Below are 15,944 nucleotides of genomic sequence, written 5' to 3'. Positions count from 1 at the left end.
GACAAAAGATGTGAACCAACTTCCACGTGCCTTTGCTAGTGTACATGGGAATTGATATATAAACGTAAAGATAAGGTTGCCATCGTCCCTGTGGACTGTAGGGCTGCTCTCTCATTAGACAGAGGTTGTTTAATTAGAGGGTCACCATGCCTCAGGCAAGACTAAAAGGTCAAGGGGGAGGAATATGCATGGTAATCTCAGCTGCTAAGGGAAATGAACCTGCTTTATTGATGTCACTCTGCATCACTAAACCATCCAGCAAACTGAGGTAAGCAACCCTCAGAATTATTATGTACATTAGCAAGGATGGGAGAGATGAGAAACAAGATTTCGATTGAGAAAGTGTATGAGCAACAGAAGTTTGGATAAGCTGAGGTTTACAGATCATACAGGATGACAAATCAGTCAGACACACATTGAAACACTCACCTGGAAGTAATTACATTCTGGGTAAGAGTTTTAAGTAGAGATGGAGCAAGAAAGTGCAACGGAGGTTTACCAGAATGTTGCTTGGGCTGGATGTTTTAGTTATGAAGAGACATTGAATTGACTGGGGCTGTTTTTCTTGGAACAGAGGAGGCTGAGGAGGGACACAATTGAGATATATAAAACTATCAGGGGCAGAAATAGGGTAGACAGGAAACAGTTTTCCCCTTGGAGGGAATCAATGACCAGGAGAGATAGATTAAGCTAAGAGGCAGGAGACTTAGAGGGGATATGAGGAAAAATATTTTCACTGAGAGGGTGGTGTGAATCTGGAATTCACTGCCTGTAAGGGTGGTGGAGGCAGAAACCCTTAAAACATTTAAGAAGTATTTAGATGTGTAGTTGTGATGCCAAGGCATGCAAGATTATGTGCCAACTGCTGGGAGGAGAATACTCAGATGCTTGTTTTTAAACATGGACAGACTCAATGGGCTGAAGGACCTTTGTGCTGTAGACCTTTATGACTCTGAGGCTAAGGATGGATTTGGATAATGCAAAACTAGAATGTCTTTTTGATGTGAGGTTAAAATAGTATCAGAGATAATGGGAACTGCAGATGCTGGAGAATTCCAAGATAATAAAATGTGAGGCTGGATGAACACAGCAGGCCAAGCAGCATCTCAGGAGCACAAAAGCTGACGTTTCGGGCCTAGACCCTTCATCAGAGAGGGGGATGGGGAGAGGGAACTGGAATAAATAGGGAGAGAGGGGGAGGCGGACCGAAGACGGAGAGAAAAGAAGATAGGTGGAGAGGAGAGTATAGGTGGGGAGGTAGGGAGTGGATGGGTCAGTCCAGGGAAGACGGACAGGTCAAGGAGGTGGGATAAGGTTAGTAGGTAGCTGGGGGTGCGGCTGGGGTGGGAGGAAGGGATGGGTGAGAGGAAGAACCGGTTAGGGAGGCAGGCAAGATTTGAAGTTAGCAGCACAACTTGAGGTAGAATGGGAAGCCATTCAGTTTTACATCAAAATACTTGAAAAATGAATATAAATGGTTACATTAAATATTCCAAGTTGAAGGGAGATACAAATCCTTCAAAAATTTTTGTGTCTTTTTGAATTTTTAGTCCATTTTTCCTTCTAGGAAGTCATAGAAATCACTCAAATGCATGTCAAAACTGGTTGCATTGTGAAGGCAGTAGGCAATTATTAACTGTACAACTTTCATTTGGGCTTGGTCACTAGTGAAGAACTTTAGGGATTGGTAATAAATTCACTGTTTTCATCACTTTCATAAAATAATCTGGATAAAGGTATTCAGTGAAGTAGCAATAACTTTGTAGCTCATACAAAGATCTGAACACAAAGGTTTTAGAAGAAAAATTGATCACCGATGGAATAAAATTCATGGAGGTGGGACTCGTAACAATCTGTTTTCTTGAAAAATCTTTTAGAAACATTCAAAATGTTGGACTTAGGAAGCAACATCCAAACAGCTACATACTTTACAGGCTGTATCATCAAGCTGTGGAGTCAAGCTTCAAGCGGTGGAGTCAAGCATGTAGGTGTGTACTCATGAGAGTTGCACGACCGTTGCAGAAAACTTTGGGATAGTGGTAGTGATGTGGGCGAAATTAATGAGATTATCAGTGGATAATTCCACTGGGTGCATTGATTTAAATTGTCCAGATTTCCCTAGATTCTAGAGCAAGGATTGGCAGGTAAGAATTGTTTAGACACTATTCAAAATAGGAGGGAGAGAAAAAACATGAAACAATAGGCTAGCACAAAATCAACAGTCAAGACAATGTTAAAAACTATTACTAGCATCATGGTGACAGATCACTTGAAGAGTCAAAATATGAAAAGGAAATTATGTATAGGGAGTCTAAGTTTTGGGGTAATAAAGGGGTAAGTCCACAGATGGATATGCAAATTCCCTTCCAATAGCACTATGGGTGGACCTTTCCTCTCTACAAAAACACAAACTGTGGCAGTTGAGGAAGGCAGCTCAAATCAATTTCTTAAGAACAATTTGGGATAGACAATAAATGTCAGCAATGCCCACATCTGATGAACAAATACATTTTAAAATGAAGTTACTACATCAAACATATTGGATTGAGAATGACATATTACCATGGAACAAGAACTAGTAAACAGTTAGTAAACAAGAGTAAAAATAAGCTGCTCATTCCCAAGTTGCAGGCTATAACTATAATGCTACTGTAAAGATCAGTATTTCGGTCTCAGCATTTAGTAGTCCATAATTAAGGAAGTTCAGAATGTTATCAAATTGTAGGAAATGGCATACGATAGTCTGAAGACTTGTGGTAGGCCAACAGATCAGGTAAATTTTCGAACTGCAAAGGTGACTGAGAAAAGGAGAAATAAATGTGAAGGAGCAGGGAGTATAAACACAGATGGTAAGTTCTTTTGCATTAGAATCTAGGGGGTATGTAGAGGTTATGATCAAGAAATTCACGAATGACATGAAAATTGATAGATGGTAAATAGCGAGCAAGAAGTTACCAACAGACAGTCAGGTGAGTACAGCAGTGGCAAATGTAATTCAATTCGAAACAGGATGAAGTAGTGCACTTGGGGAGGGCCAATGAGGCAAACAATTAGACTATGAAAGGTAGGATACTGGACAATACTGAAGATCTGAGGGACCTCAGTATGCCTATTTGCACATCCTTGAGGATCGGAAGGCAGATAGGTAAGGTAGTTAGAAGACATGTGGAATATTGTTTTTCTTTGTCTGAGTATAGGAGCAAAGAGGTCCTTCTGCAGCTGTACAGGGCCCTGGTGAGACCGCACCTGGAGTACTGTGTGCAGTTTTGGTTTCCAAATTTGAGGAAGGACATTCTTGCTATTGAGGGAGTGCAGCATAGGTTCATGAGGTCAATTCCGGGAATGGCAGGACTATCATATGTTGAAAGATTGGAGCGACTGGGCTTGATTAGACTTGGGTTTAGAAGGATGAGAGGGGATCTGATTGAGAGGTATAAGATTATTAAGGGATTGGACACTCTGGAGGCAGGAAGCATGTTTCCGCTGATTGGGTGAGTCCAGAGCCAGAGGACATAGTTTAAAAATAAGGGGTGAGCCATTTAGAACAGAGTTGAGGAAAAACTTCTTCACCCAGAGAGTGGTGGATATATGGAATGCTCTGCCCCAGAAGGCAGTGAAGGCCAAGTCTCTGGATATTTTCAAGAGAGAGATGGATAGAGCTCTTAAAGATAGTGGAATCAAGGTTATGGGGATAAGGCAGGAACACGATACTGATGGTGGATGATCAGCCATGATAATAATGAATGGTGGTGCTGGCTCGAAGGGCCGAATGGCCTACTCCTGCACCTATTGTCTATTGTCTATTGTCTATCAGTCTACGAGTTTGCTATGTGCATCAGAGCATGAGACTGGAAAAGCAATAATAGGAAATAAGGAAATGATAAAGATCCAGATGACTCTCGAGTAATTGTCTTCACAGAGGGTGACAATAAAAGCATGGAACTTTTTAAAATAATCATTAATATCAGAGAAAAATTGAAAGCATAAAGGAACTGAAGGCTGAAAATTCTTCTGGATCTGATAATCTGCATTCTAAGATCTTAAAAGGAGTGGCTGGAATGATATTAGATTCCCTACAGTGTGGAAACAGGCCCTTCGGCCCAACAAGTCCACACCGCCTCTTGCAGCATCCTACCCAGACCCATCCCTCTATAACCCACACACCCCTGAACACTATGGGCAATTTAGCATGGCCAATCCACCTAGCCTGCACATCTTTGGACTGTGGGAGGAAACCGGAGCACCCGGAGAAAACCCATGCAGACAGGGGGAGAATGTGCAAACTCTGCACAGACAGTTGCCCGAGGCTGGAATCAAACCCAGGTCCCTGGTGCTGTGAGGCTGCAGTGCTAACCACTGAGCCACCGTGCAGCCCCAAACAAGTCCACACCACCCCTCTGAACAGCATCCCACCCAGACCCATTCCCCTACCCCTGTATTTCCCATGTCTAGCCCACCTAACCTAAACATCCCTGGGCACTACATGACAATTTAGCACGGCCAATCCACCTACCCTGCACATCTTTGGACTGTGGGAGGAAACCAGAGCCCTTTGGATTTGATGCATTGGTTGCAATTTTCCAAAACTTTCTAGATTTTGATTTGAATAACTGTAAATCTATCAGTCAAGAACAGATGGGGACAAAATGCAAGTGACTGTAGATCACATAACACAATGCCTGCCATTGGGCATGTTAGAATCCATCACTAATGGAGCAGCAGAAGGGCATTTAGAAAATGAGTATGTTTCAGATAGGTTGGACAAAGGAGAACTAGTAAACGTATATTTGGATTTCCAAATGGCATCTAAGAAGACAGCAAATATAAGGTTACTGAACATAAATATAGCATAAACAGAGGATAGCAAACAAGGTGCTGGGATGAAGGAGCAATTTTCAGCCCAACAAACTGTAGTCGGTGAGATATCACAGGCGTGGGTTCTGGGGTCAATTATTTACAATGTACATTAATAACTTGGACAAAGCTTTGAGAAAATTACATAAGGAAAATGATGGTGGAGAATTTGCATTATGATGTTTTGAAGTAATGTTATAAAGAGATAGAGCAGACTTGATGGACTATTCATCATAATATTTGACGACATGACAAATTTATTAGATTCACAACAGCTGGGACAAATTAAAGAACACAATTATACAAACAATGTAAATTACTTAATCTCATACTTACCTAGATAATATACCAACAAAGTTGCTTCCAGAAGAGGCATGGTACAATTGCTGAATATTGCCGATATGGCTTTGAAAACTCTTAGTTTCAATTAATCTGGCAACACGAAAAATCTGCAAAATCTTCACTGAATAAGTACTGGAAGAAAACAGAATAAATCTATAAATACATACAAATTCAGAACTACACACAAAAAATTACCATTGCAGATATTTATTTTTAATCAACACAGCTATGGAGCATGTGATACTTGAACACAACCTCCTGGCTCAGAGGTAGGGGCAATACCACTGTATCGAAAGTGCTCTAAAATTACTGCTGTATTTTAAATGGATGAAAATGATTCAAGTTGATTGTATATGAGCCAATTATTATAGATCTGTTGATCTTTCATTGTAATCTTTTAATGTCAATCTTTCAATAATACTTTTTAAGTTTATCATCAGTGACAGTTGAAAAGATAATGCAAAAGTGAGATGTAAAAATTTGAGTGGAGATTGCAGCAAAGGGCCAAAAAGTTAATTGCAGTGCTTGGAAAACATTGTGAGGACATCTTCAAAAAAACCTTGGGCTTCCCAGCGTGGAAAGGAGACAACTCAGATGTGACCTTTGAATACACAACATCAAAGGAATACAGAAATAGGAATAGGCATTTAACTCCTCCAGCTTGAACCTCCATTCAAAGAGATTAAGTTTGATCGATGATGTCAATTTATAAATCTGCTTTTACCTTATGGTTAAGGCATCAAGCCCAAATCTGAAATTCACCATTGATCTAACATTAAAGGTCTTCTTCAGAAGAGGGCTCTATTTTTCCGTCACTCTTGTGTTTCCTGATTTTTACTTTTGAAATATCTGGCTCTTTTATTGACTATGTTCTCAACTGATGGAAGAGCGGTGTGCAAGAGACTGCTGGTAAAGTTAGAGTGTTGGGGTTCACACCTGAATGCATTGTGTTACCTCTTCTGACTTCCTGAGGCCCTTCAACGTGTTAGAGCACTGTATCCTGCTTTAACCATAAGACACAGGAGCAGAATAGGTCATTTAACCTATCCAGTCTGCTTGGTTATCCAGTGAGGTCACAGCGGATACGATAATCCTCATCTCCGCATTCCTAGCTATTCTCCATAACCTTTGACTCCCTCACGAATTAAAAGTCTGTCAGCCTTGAATATACTTGATGATCGAAAATTGATAGCCCCCTGTAGTCAAGAATTTCACAGACTTTTAATCCTCAGTGGTAGGCACTGCTACCTCACAGTACCAGGGACACGAGTTCAATTCCACTTTTGGGTGACTGTGTGGAGTTTGCACATTCTCCCTGTGTCTGCGTGGGTTTCCTCTGGGTGCTCCGGATTCCTCCCCCCACAGTCCAAAGATGTACAGGTTAGATGATTTGGCCACGCTGAATTTTCCAGTGTGTCCAGAGATATGCAGGCTGGGTGAATTATCCACGGAAAATGTAGGGTTACAGGGATATGAAAGAGGGGTGGGTCTGCTTGGGGATGCTCTTCGGAGGGGTGGCGAGCACTTGATGTGCTAAATGGCCTGTTCCCATACTGTATGGATTCTATGATTCTAAAAAATTCCTCCTTAGCCATGGCTTAAAATGTGTGACCCTTTATTCTGTAATTATCCCTCTAGTACAAGAGAATACAATCTTTCCACATCTACCCTGCAAAGTCCCCTCAGAATCTTGTATGTTTCAATTAGTTTGCCTCTCATTCTTCTAAATTCCAACAAGTATAAGCTCCACTTACTCAAACTTGCCTCATAAAATATCCCTCCATATATTTTTTCTTTCTTTATTCATTCACAGGATGGGGATGTTGCTTTTAGACAGCACTTATTGCCCATTCCTAATTGTCCAGAGGGAAGTTGAGAATCAACCACATTGCTGTCAGTCTGGAGTTACATGTAGGCCAGACCGGTAAGGATGGCAGTTTCCTTCCCTAAAGGACATGAGTGAACCAAATGGGCTTTTCTGACCATGGGCAACAGATTCATGCTTATCACTAGATTCATAATTCTGGACATTTTTTATTGAATTCAAATTCATCTGCCGCGACAGGATGCGAACGCAGAATGTTATCATGGTCTCTGGTTTAACAGTCCAGTAATAACACTAATAGGCCACTGCGTCCCCTGGATTTATATCAGTCGAGTGAACCTTTTCTGGATGGCCTCTGTTAAGATAGGGGACAATAACTGTTCATGGTATTTCAACTGTGGTCTAACTTGTACCTTGTATATTTTTAGCAAGAAGTCCTTCTGACATGTTGAACTTGTAAGCCAACTTTTTGAGATTCATGAGCAGGGATGCCCAATTCCCTCTGTGCTGCACTTCTCTGCAATCTTTCTCCATTTAAATAATATTCATCACCTTTTTTTTCTGCCAAAGTGCATATTTGCGCATTTTCCAAAGTTATATTCCATCTGTCAAGTTTTTGCTCTCTCACTAAAACTCTTTATATCTCTCTACAGACTCTTTGTATCATTATCACTACTTGCCTTCCCACCTATTTTTGTATCATCTGCCAATCTGCGATATTACATTCACCTCCCTCATCCAAAGCAATGATACACATTGTAAATAACTGTGGACCCAGCACTGATCCTTGTGGTAGTCCACAGAGCCTAGATTGTTCCTGCTGGTGCCTTCTTCTACTCCTTATTTCTTACCTCCTCTCACATGAATTCTATAGCTTTCAATGCAAGATTTTTTTCTTGTTATTGTACTTAGTCCATCTCATACTAACAAAACAACTCCATCAAATGTTTCTTTCCTGCCTGTCCTTTTGAAAAGTCACATGTCCCTGAATATTTAGTTCCTAGGCTTTGATTTTCTTATAGCAATGTCTCTGTAATGGCTACAAGATCAGTGAAAAAACATTGCTCTATGGGAACTACTAAGACATTCTCACACGGAAATTATTTTCTCTAAAAGGCTAAGGGGCATTTAAATGACAGGAAGAATGATGTGGCTGTGAAGTTACTTGACTTGAAATCTCATTGCAAAAAGGATAAAAGTAGAAAGCCTCAAGCAGCATGAGAGATTACAACAGTTTTCACTTTTAAGGGAGATGCACATATGGAACCAACCAGAGCTGGTGATGTTTAACCTGCACAAAAGTAAGATGAATATATATTTTGAAATGCAACTACAAACTCAATAGAAAGATATTGATATGACGATCGAATTTCTTATGGAAGAAGATTGTTCAGGAGGTGCAGGGACAGTTTAAGAACAATAACTGTAGTATGCAAGTTTTCAGATACGAAAAAGATTTGAAAATAAACTTAGAAAATAAACCAATGGAATTTTGTTTTAAGTAGAATTTTACCTTTGATTGGTATTCAGTAACTGAGTTCTGACACGCAGAAATTCATCACTATTTGGATCGACATATTCAATTTGACATCTCAATGCATGATATTTAGTTAGTGAAGAAGGTATGGGAGTCCATGAAGTCGCTTCACTTGCATTAATGACATCCCGTAGTAGCTGAAATACAAAACAAAACTGTATATTTCCACCTTTTGCCTTCTATTGAGTAAGCATACAAATATTATGCTCTGGCGCTTTTTGGTCTGTTCATGGGATTGGGTAGAGTGAATTCTTTCCCTTGGCTTTCCAATTGTCAAAGGGACTTGCCAAAAATTAACAAATTCAAGCTTCAATTTCAAAAACTATTTAGTCCCAAAATTGTACTATATAGGCAGTTCTCAGGTTGTGAATGGGTTTCGTCCCGGGGTCTGTTCAAAGTCGATTTGTGTACGAGTTGCAACTGAATGTAGCACAATGCAAATTGTTCTTAAGTTGGACCAATAAAATTACAGCATTGCTTGAGTACAAGCATTCATAACTCGGATGTTTGTAAGTCTGGAACCCCTATACAAATAAATGTTCAGTGAACTTAGCCAATATAATTAATTTGACATTGCTCCAATGAAGCACATTGGGAAGCTGTTTTAATATTAATGGAGTTATAGGTCACTATTGTAGTTAGTATTGTTGAAGTTCCTTTTTCTGCTTGGTTTGAATGTTAACTATTTTTGGATATTAACTATTTTCAGGTAAATTGGTAAAACTTTCATTTACTAATATCTCGGTCTAATTTCAGTGACTTTGCTTTTTGTCTCATTCTATGGCTTCCCTCAAGCCTCTTCATTCCAGAATAGGAGCAATCAGTTCAAAGGCCTCTGATATTATGATTTGAAGAGCCCACATACAGCATCTTTTGACTTTTCCTGGTTTCCTCTATTAAATGCCCTGGAAGTATTTTTAGTAGCACCACTGAAATTGGGAATTCACCAAGTGATATTTACATATGGAAGCCAGAATCAGCTATTATGTAACACTAAATCATGCTTGACAGACCATTCTGTTTTCACTGTGGTGTCTCCACTAAAAACATCAAAATGCGATGTACAGTATCTTTAATGTGAAAATCAAGACATTTTAAAAACTGGGCCAACTGTACCAATTTATTTTATGAACATCAGGACTACTTGTTCATAAGGAAAAGTAATGGGCTACATCAGCAAAGCAAACTTTACCAAGCAAACGTACAAAATAATGTAATTACCTGACAGAGATCTTGTTTCTCAGATACTTTTCTCTTGGTAACTGTGAAGTCAGTCTCAGATCTGATTAGCAAGGTGGAACAGAATTGAAGCATTAAATCTCTCAATGTTTTTGCCTCAACTTTATCATCAATTGCCTTTTTTAACTGCAAAAGGATCCCTTCTGCCCTGGATACCTACAAGTCAGTAAAACAATAATAAACAGAATTTAATATTTTGTGTTAAATATTAGCTGAAATATAACACACACTTTTTCATTAAATATTAAATATGGAGTTTATACTGATTTGATTACAATTTTTCTTAAATGTTTTTCTCTCATCCATGCTTTTAACTTTCAAATGTCAGTTTAATTCACTTGATGACATTGTCACTCCAGAACTAAAAGGCTGTGGATTCATGCCTCAAGACTTGGGTCCATACCATGGTTCAACTTAAAAGCATTAACAAAACAAGTCATGGAAAAACACCAGTCAAGACATCAATATGTTATTTGGATCAACAGATATAGTCGATTTCAGCGCATAACTTGAAGTAATCGAGTTCCTATGGCATCCTGGACAATATTCATCTGAGGGAAGTGTAGAGATTGTAATGAGGTCAGCCAGGTGGATCTCATGAAATATGAGTTCACTGACTGGGGCTGTTACACAGCTTCAATCAGTGAGCCTTGGCTTCTATATAAAAAGGGAGGTGTCAGATATTCTGACAATCTGAAAGCTTGGAGGGAACTGAACCAGTGTCAAGGACTTTCCATGCATAGATAAAGAGTGGCTTGGTGATGGAATACTGGCCTCTGTGGAGTTATTTCAGTGGCAACGAGAATAAAGCACATTCCTCAAGAAACTTGCTAGCAACAGTCATCTTTGTGCTGGAGTAAATATTTCTGGTGTCATACTATTATTTGGGAAGCTTGATTTGTTTGACCCTGTTGTCGAAGAGTGGGCCCAGTATGTGGAAAACGTGTTATGTTTTCATGGGCAGTTGACAGTGGGACAGATATCTCTCCTGACAGCTTGTGGGCCCACAGCTTTTTAGGAGCCTTACTTTCCCTGAGGCACCAGATACTAAAACCTTTCAAGAGTTGACGGACATTATTAGTTTCGGAACATTACAATACCAAGCCTCCTCTAATCTGAGATGCTAGTGGTTAAACTCGACAATTCTTGAACCAGGGGCATCTGTGTTAGGATTTTTGACCAGGTTAAGACTACTAGCAAAGGCACTTTTCTTTGGTTTAACCCTTAATGAGGTTCTGAGAAACTGGTTGGTACGTGGGATTAATGTAACTATGCAAAAGCATCTACTAGCTGATGTCCAGCTGAACTTCAAACAAGCACGACAACTGGCTTTATCATTAGAAAATGCGGCAAGTGGAGCATATGAGTTGCAGAGTATTCCGATTGAAGTGGACACCCTTGCCAGTCTGACTGAGCTTGGGGAAGACCACTTGAGAGATGAATTGCATAGTTTCACTCAGGGCATATTCTGAACAGAAGGACTCTAGGTCATCCCACAGCAAATCTTCAAAATGAAGCCAACTCTCAGCCAAATGATTAATTTTTTTGGGATCTGACCTGGCTAGCCATTGTTGTTGCTGATTGTATGTGGATTCAAGAAAGCAAAAGGAATCCCACCAGACCTAACTTGAGTAAAAGAACTCATACCAGTATCCAGGAGGGTGCATTCCCTGGAAAGCCTACCTACATCTGGTTTGGAACAATTAACTTGCTTAGCAACATCCTAATCAAAACAGACTCCAGTTAAACCATCATCCAGTCCTAGTGGCATTCGATACAGCATAGCCATTTCAATGATTGCAGAACCAGTCTTTGACAAAATTCGCTCTGGATTCTAACCCTTAAGTTTGTGCAAAATCTCGGCTAGACTGAGAACCTATCCTGGGGAGCCTTTACAGATTGAGGGTACAACTTCGATTCTGGTCTCTCATGAGAAACAGCTGGTTCAGTTACAAGTGATTATAGAAACAGCCTTGGTCCTAGGTTTAATGGGGTGAAATTGGTTAAGAGAGATTCGCCTAGATTAGCTCAACATTTTTCAATTAGAAAATGGCTACCTGAGTGAAGTCCCAATTAAATACCCTGAAGACCCTTCAGGAAGTCTACGGACTATCAAAGGAGTCAAGCCTATCTTGCATATTGGCCATGAAGCAATTCCACAATTCTGCAATACCTGCCCAGTGCCATTTGCCTTATGGCTAAAAGTACTGGCAGAAATTAGAAGGCTGGAAAGCAAAGAAGTCCAGTTTGCAAAATGGGCAGCACTGGTCATTCCGATTTTGAAGCCCAATGGGTCCACTTGTGTTTGTGAGAATTTTAAGCAAACGGTAAAATGCTTCTTGCAGCTGAACAAATACCCAATCCTTCACATTGAGGACTTATACACAAAGATGTCCTTCACAAAGCGGGACAGAAGCCATGGATCCTTGGGATGAGGATTCCCAGAAGTATGCTACAATTAATATCAATAAGGAATTGCTCCAAAGTATGAGACTGCCACTTGGGGTATCATTAGCCTGTGCAATTTTTCAGCGGATGATGGAGAATATTTTATAAGGTCTACCTCAGGTCTGCATTTTTCTAGATGCGGGTAGGCTTGGGTGTGGAGGGTTGAAACAGCATCAGGAGCACCAGTGTTTAGATGCCAAACTCTGCCAAGAAAGATAGTTTACTACAGGGGACTAAGTTTGGTGCAGGAACCACAGAAGTCCACTGGAGTCGTACCTGAGGACTGGAGAGAGGCAAATGTAATTCCTCTCTTCAAGAAAGGAAATAGGGAAATCCCCGGCAATTATAGACCGGTAAATCTCACGTCTGTCGTCTGCAAGGTGTTAGAAAGGATTCTGAGGGATAAGATTTATGACCATCTGGAAGAGCATGGCTTGATCAAATACAGTCAACACGGCTTTGTGAGGGGTAGGTCATGCCTTACAAACCTTATCGAGTTTTTTGAGGATGTGACTAGAAAGGTTGATGAGGGTCGAGCTGTGGATGTGGTGTATATGGACTTCCGTAAGGCATTTGATAAGGTTCCCCATGGTAGGCTCATTCAGAAGGTCAGGAGGAATGGGATACAGGGGAACTTAGCGGCTTGGATACAGAATTGGCTGGCCAACAGAAGACAGCGAGTGGTAGTAGAAGGAAAATATTCTGCCTGGAAGTCAGTGGTGAGTGGAGTTCCACAGGGCTCTGTCCTTGGGCCTCTACTGTTTGTAATTTTTATTAATGACTTGGACGAGGGAATTGAAGGATGGGTCAGCAAGTTTGCAGACGACACAAAGGTCGGAGGTGTCGTTGACAGTGTAGAGGGCTGTTGTAGGCTGCAGCGGGACATTGACAGGATGCAGAGATGGGCTGAGAGGTGGAGAGATGGAGTTCAACCTGGATAAATGCGAGCTGATGCATTTTGGAAGGTCGAATTTGAAAGCTGAGTACAGGATTAAGGATAGGATTCTTGGCAGCGTGGAGGAACAGAGGGATCTTGCTGTGCAGATACATAGATCCCTTAAAATGGCCACCCAAGTGGACAGGGTTGTTAAGAAAGCATATGGTGTTTTGGCTTTCATTAACAGGGGGATTGAGTTTAAGAGTCGTGAGATCTTGTTGCAGCTCTATAAAACTTTGGTTAGACCGCACTTGGAATACTGCGTCCAGTTCTGGGCGCCCTATTATAGGAAAGATGTGGATGCTTTGGAGAGGGTTCAGAGGAGGTTTACCAGGATGCTGCCTGGACTGGAGGGCTTATCTTATGAAGAGAGGTTGACTGAGCTCGGTCTCTTTTCATTGGAGAAAAGGAGGAGGAGAGGGGACCTAATTGAGGTATACAAGATAATGAGAGGCATAGATAGAGTTGATAGCCAGAGACTATTTCCCAGGGCAGAAATGGCTAGCACGAGGAGTCATAGTTTTAAGCTGGTTGGTGGAAAGTATAGAGGGGATTTTAGAGGTAGGTTCTTTATGCAGAGAGTTGTGAGAGCATGGAATGCGTTGCCAGCAGCAGTTGTGGAAGCAAGGTCATTGGGGTCATTTAAGAGACTGCTGGACATGTATATGGTCACAGAAATTTGAGGGTGCATACATGAGGATCAATGGTCAGCACAACATTGTGGGCTGAAGGGCCTGTTCTGTGCTGTACTGTTCTATGTTCTATGTTCTAAATGGCCCTGCATGATTAAAAGGTTTGGTTAACACAAAGTCAGGACCAGTGATGTATAAAGTTCAGATAGGTGCAACGGTCCTGAACAAGCACGTGGACCATGTGAAATGTGGTGATTCTAATGAGGTCAGCCAGGTGTACATTTTAGAACATGAGTTCCCTGGTTGGGGTTGTTAAGTGTCCAGAGATGGGCGGGCTAGGTGGATTAGCCATGGAAAGGCAGGGTTACAGAGATAGGGTAGGGGGTAAGTCTGAGTGGGATGCACTTCGGAGGATCAGTGTGAACTTGGTGCACTGAATGTTCTGCTTCCACACTGTAAGGTGACTTGGTGAAAGGATGACAACCTCTGTGGAGTTATTTCAGAGTGTATATTCAGCATGGCCAAAGACTCTAGGTTTGGATGAGAGCAAGTAATTATTCTAGCAAGGCCAAATACACCAACAAATGCTCTTTGTTCAATCACTGGATCTTATGAATTGTAATAAATAGCTTAGATTATAGAGGGAAATGAGTACGGCTTACAGAAATTGTCACTGACACTAATTTGTATATATGCAATAAAAATGAGAAAAGGAAGCCTCATGGCTGTCCCTGTCAGATTAGCTCTTGGTTGTATTGCTCAAAAATCATATCCAGCCAATTATATTGTGATTGCTCTTCAGAAGCAAAACAAAAATGTATCTTACATCATTGAGAGTGATGGAGGTTGGATTGATCAACTGATCTTCCAAATGGCCCACAGCTTCTGCCCAAACCATTTCCACAAAAAGTCCAACTTCATTCGAAATTGTGCTGGTATTCTGAGCTTCCTCAATTATAAGCTGTTGGCAGCAAAACATAAACGGAATGAGAAAATTATTCCCTTAAACAGTAAAGTTAAAGCAGACAGCTTGCTTGTTAGGTCTATCTGGAAAATACAATGAACAGCAGTCAAAAGGACACCAAAAGGAATGGTCAGAAGTAACAGAAAGAGTAGAATGGCTGGAAGATTAAGGAGGATATTCAGAAAATAACTAAATGGAGTAACAAATCAAAGGCACCTGAGATACAAATTCCCAATTCACAAAACAGGACCTGAGGTCTTTTGTTTCATTCAATCATGAATATGCAAATTGGTAGGCCAACATTTACTGCCCATCTTTAATTGCTGAGATGACAAATAATAAGCCAACCACATTACGGTTGGGTAACATATAGACCAGGGCAGATAAGATGGTAGACTTCCTTGCCTGAAAGATAGTGGTGAACCGGATGGGTTTTTAACAATTGACAGTGGTTACGAAGTTTAAGATATTAGCCTGGCTACTAATTCCAGATTTTTAATTATGTCAAATTTCACCATTTTTGAACATGGGATTCAAACCCTTGTCTCCAAAATATCAGCCTGGAGTTTGAATTACTAGTCCAATAATATTACTATAATGACATTGCTGACACACAGATTAATAAGTCAATGATAAAATAAAGGAAATACTTGTATATACTGTGAGTAGAATAGATGTATATAAGGGGAAACGTGATTATTTATGATGGAGAAAGATTAGAATATTGTGTTGTCAGGGTTACATGTAAAAAGGTGAGAGGAGACTTGTGTCAAGCATTAACACCAGCATAGATAAATGGGCCAAATGGCTTTTCTGTGCAGTATATTTCACAAATTTGTCTCTAGGGCATGTAATGGAACTCCAATCCAAGGCTCACCACTCCCTGTGAGAAGAAATTTCTCCTCATGTCAGTCCTAAATGGCCTACCGTGTAACATTAGACTTTGACCCCTGGTTTTGGGCTCCTTGGTCATCAGGCACACCCTCTCTGTATTTACCAAGTGTAGTCCTGTCAGAATGTTATAAAATTCTATGAGATCCCCTCATTTTTTTCTGAACTCCAGTGAATATAGTCATAATCGATCCAGTCTCATCTCATACCTCAAACTTGTCATCGCAATCTGGCGTACACTGTTGCACTCCCTCCATCATCAAAACATCAAAAGG

The 15,944-nt window shown here is 40.6% G+C and overlaps 1 protein-coding gene across 4 annotated transcripts in view; it reads right to left on the bottom strand.

Annotated features, from left to right (window-relative positions):
- The window catches only part of parp4 (poly (ADP-ribose) polymerase family, member 4), a 130,161-nt gene that overhangs the window by 84,610 nt on the left and 29,607 nt on the right, over positions 1-15,944 (bottom strand). For all 4 annotated transcript variants that reach the window (XM_048533178.2, XM_059646658.1, XM_048533179.2 and 1 more), the window contains exons 8-11: positions 14,641-14,775; positions 9,780-9,953; positions 8,535-8,695; positions 5,191-5,328 (exon numbers count right to left, since the gene is read on the bottom strand). In XM_048533178.2, the coding sequence (XP_048389135.2) occupies positions 5,191-5,328; positions 8,535-8,695; positions 9,780-9,953; positions 14,641-14,775 (608 nt within the window). The remainder of the gene's footprint in view (positions 1-5,190; positions 5,329-8,534; positions 8,696-9,779; positions 9,954-14,640; positions 14,776-15,944) is intronic.

Source organism: Stegostoma tigrinum, chromosome 6, assembly GCF_030684315.1.
Source record: "Stegostoma tigrinum isolate sSteTig4 chromosome 6, sSteTig4.hap1, whole genome shotgun sequence".
NCBI classification, from domain to species: domain Eukaryota; kingdom Metazoa; phylum Chordata; class Chondrichthyes; order Orectolobiformes; family Stegostomatidae; genus Stegostoma; species Stegostoma tigrinum.
This window is presented reverse-complemented; position numbering and strand designations above follow the sequence as displayed.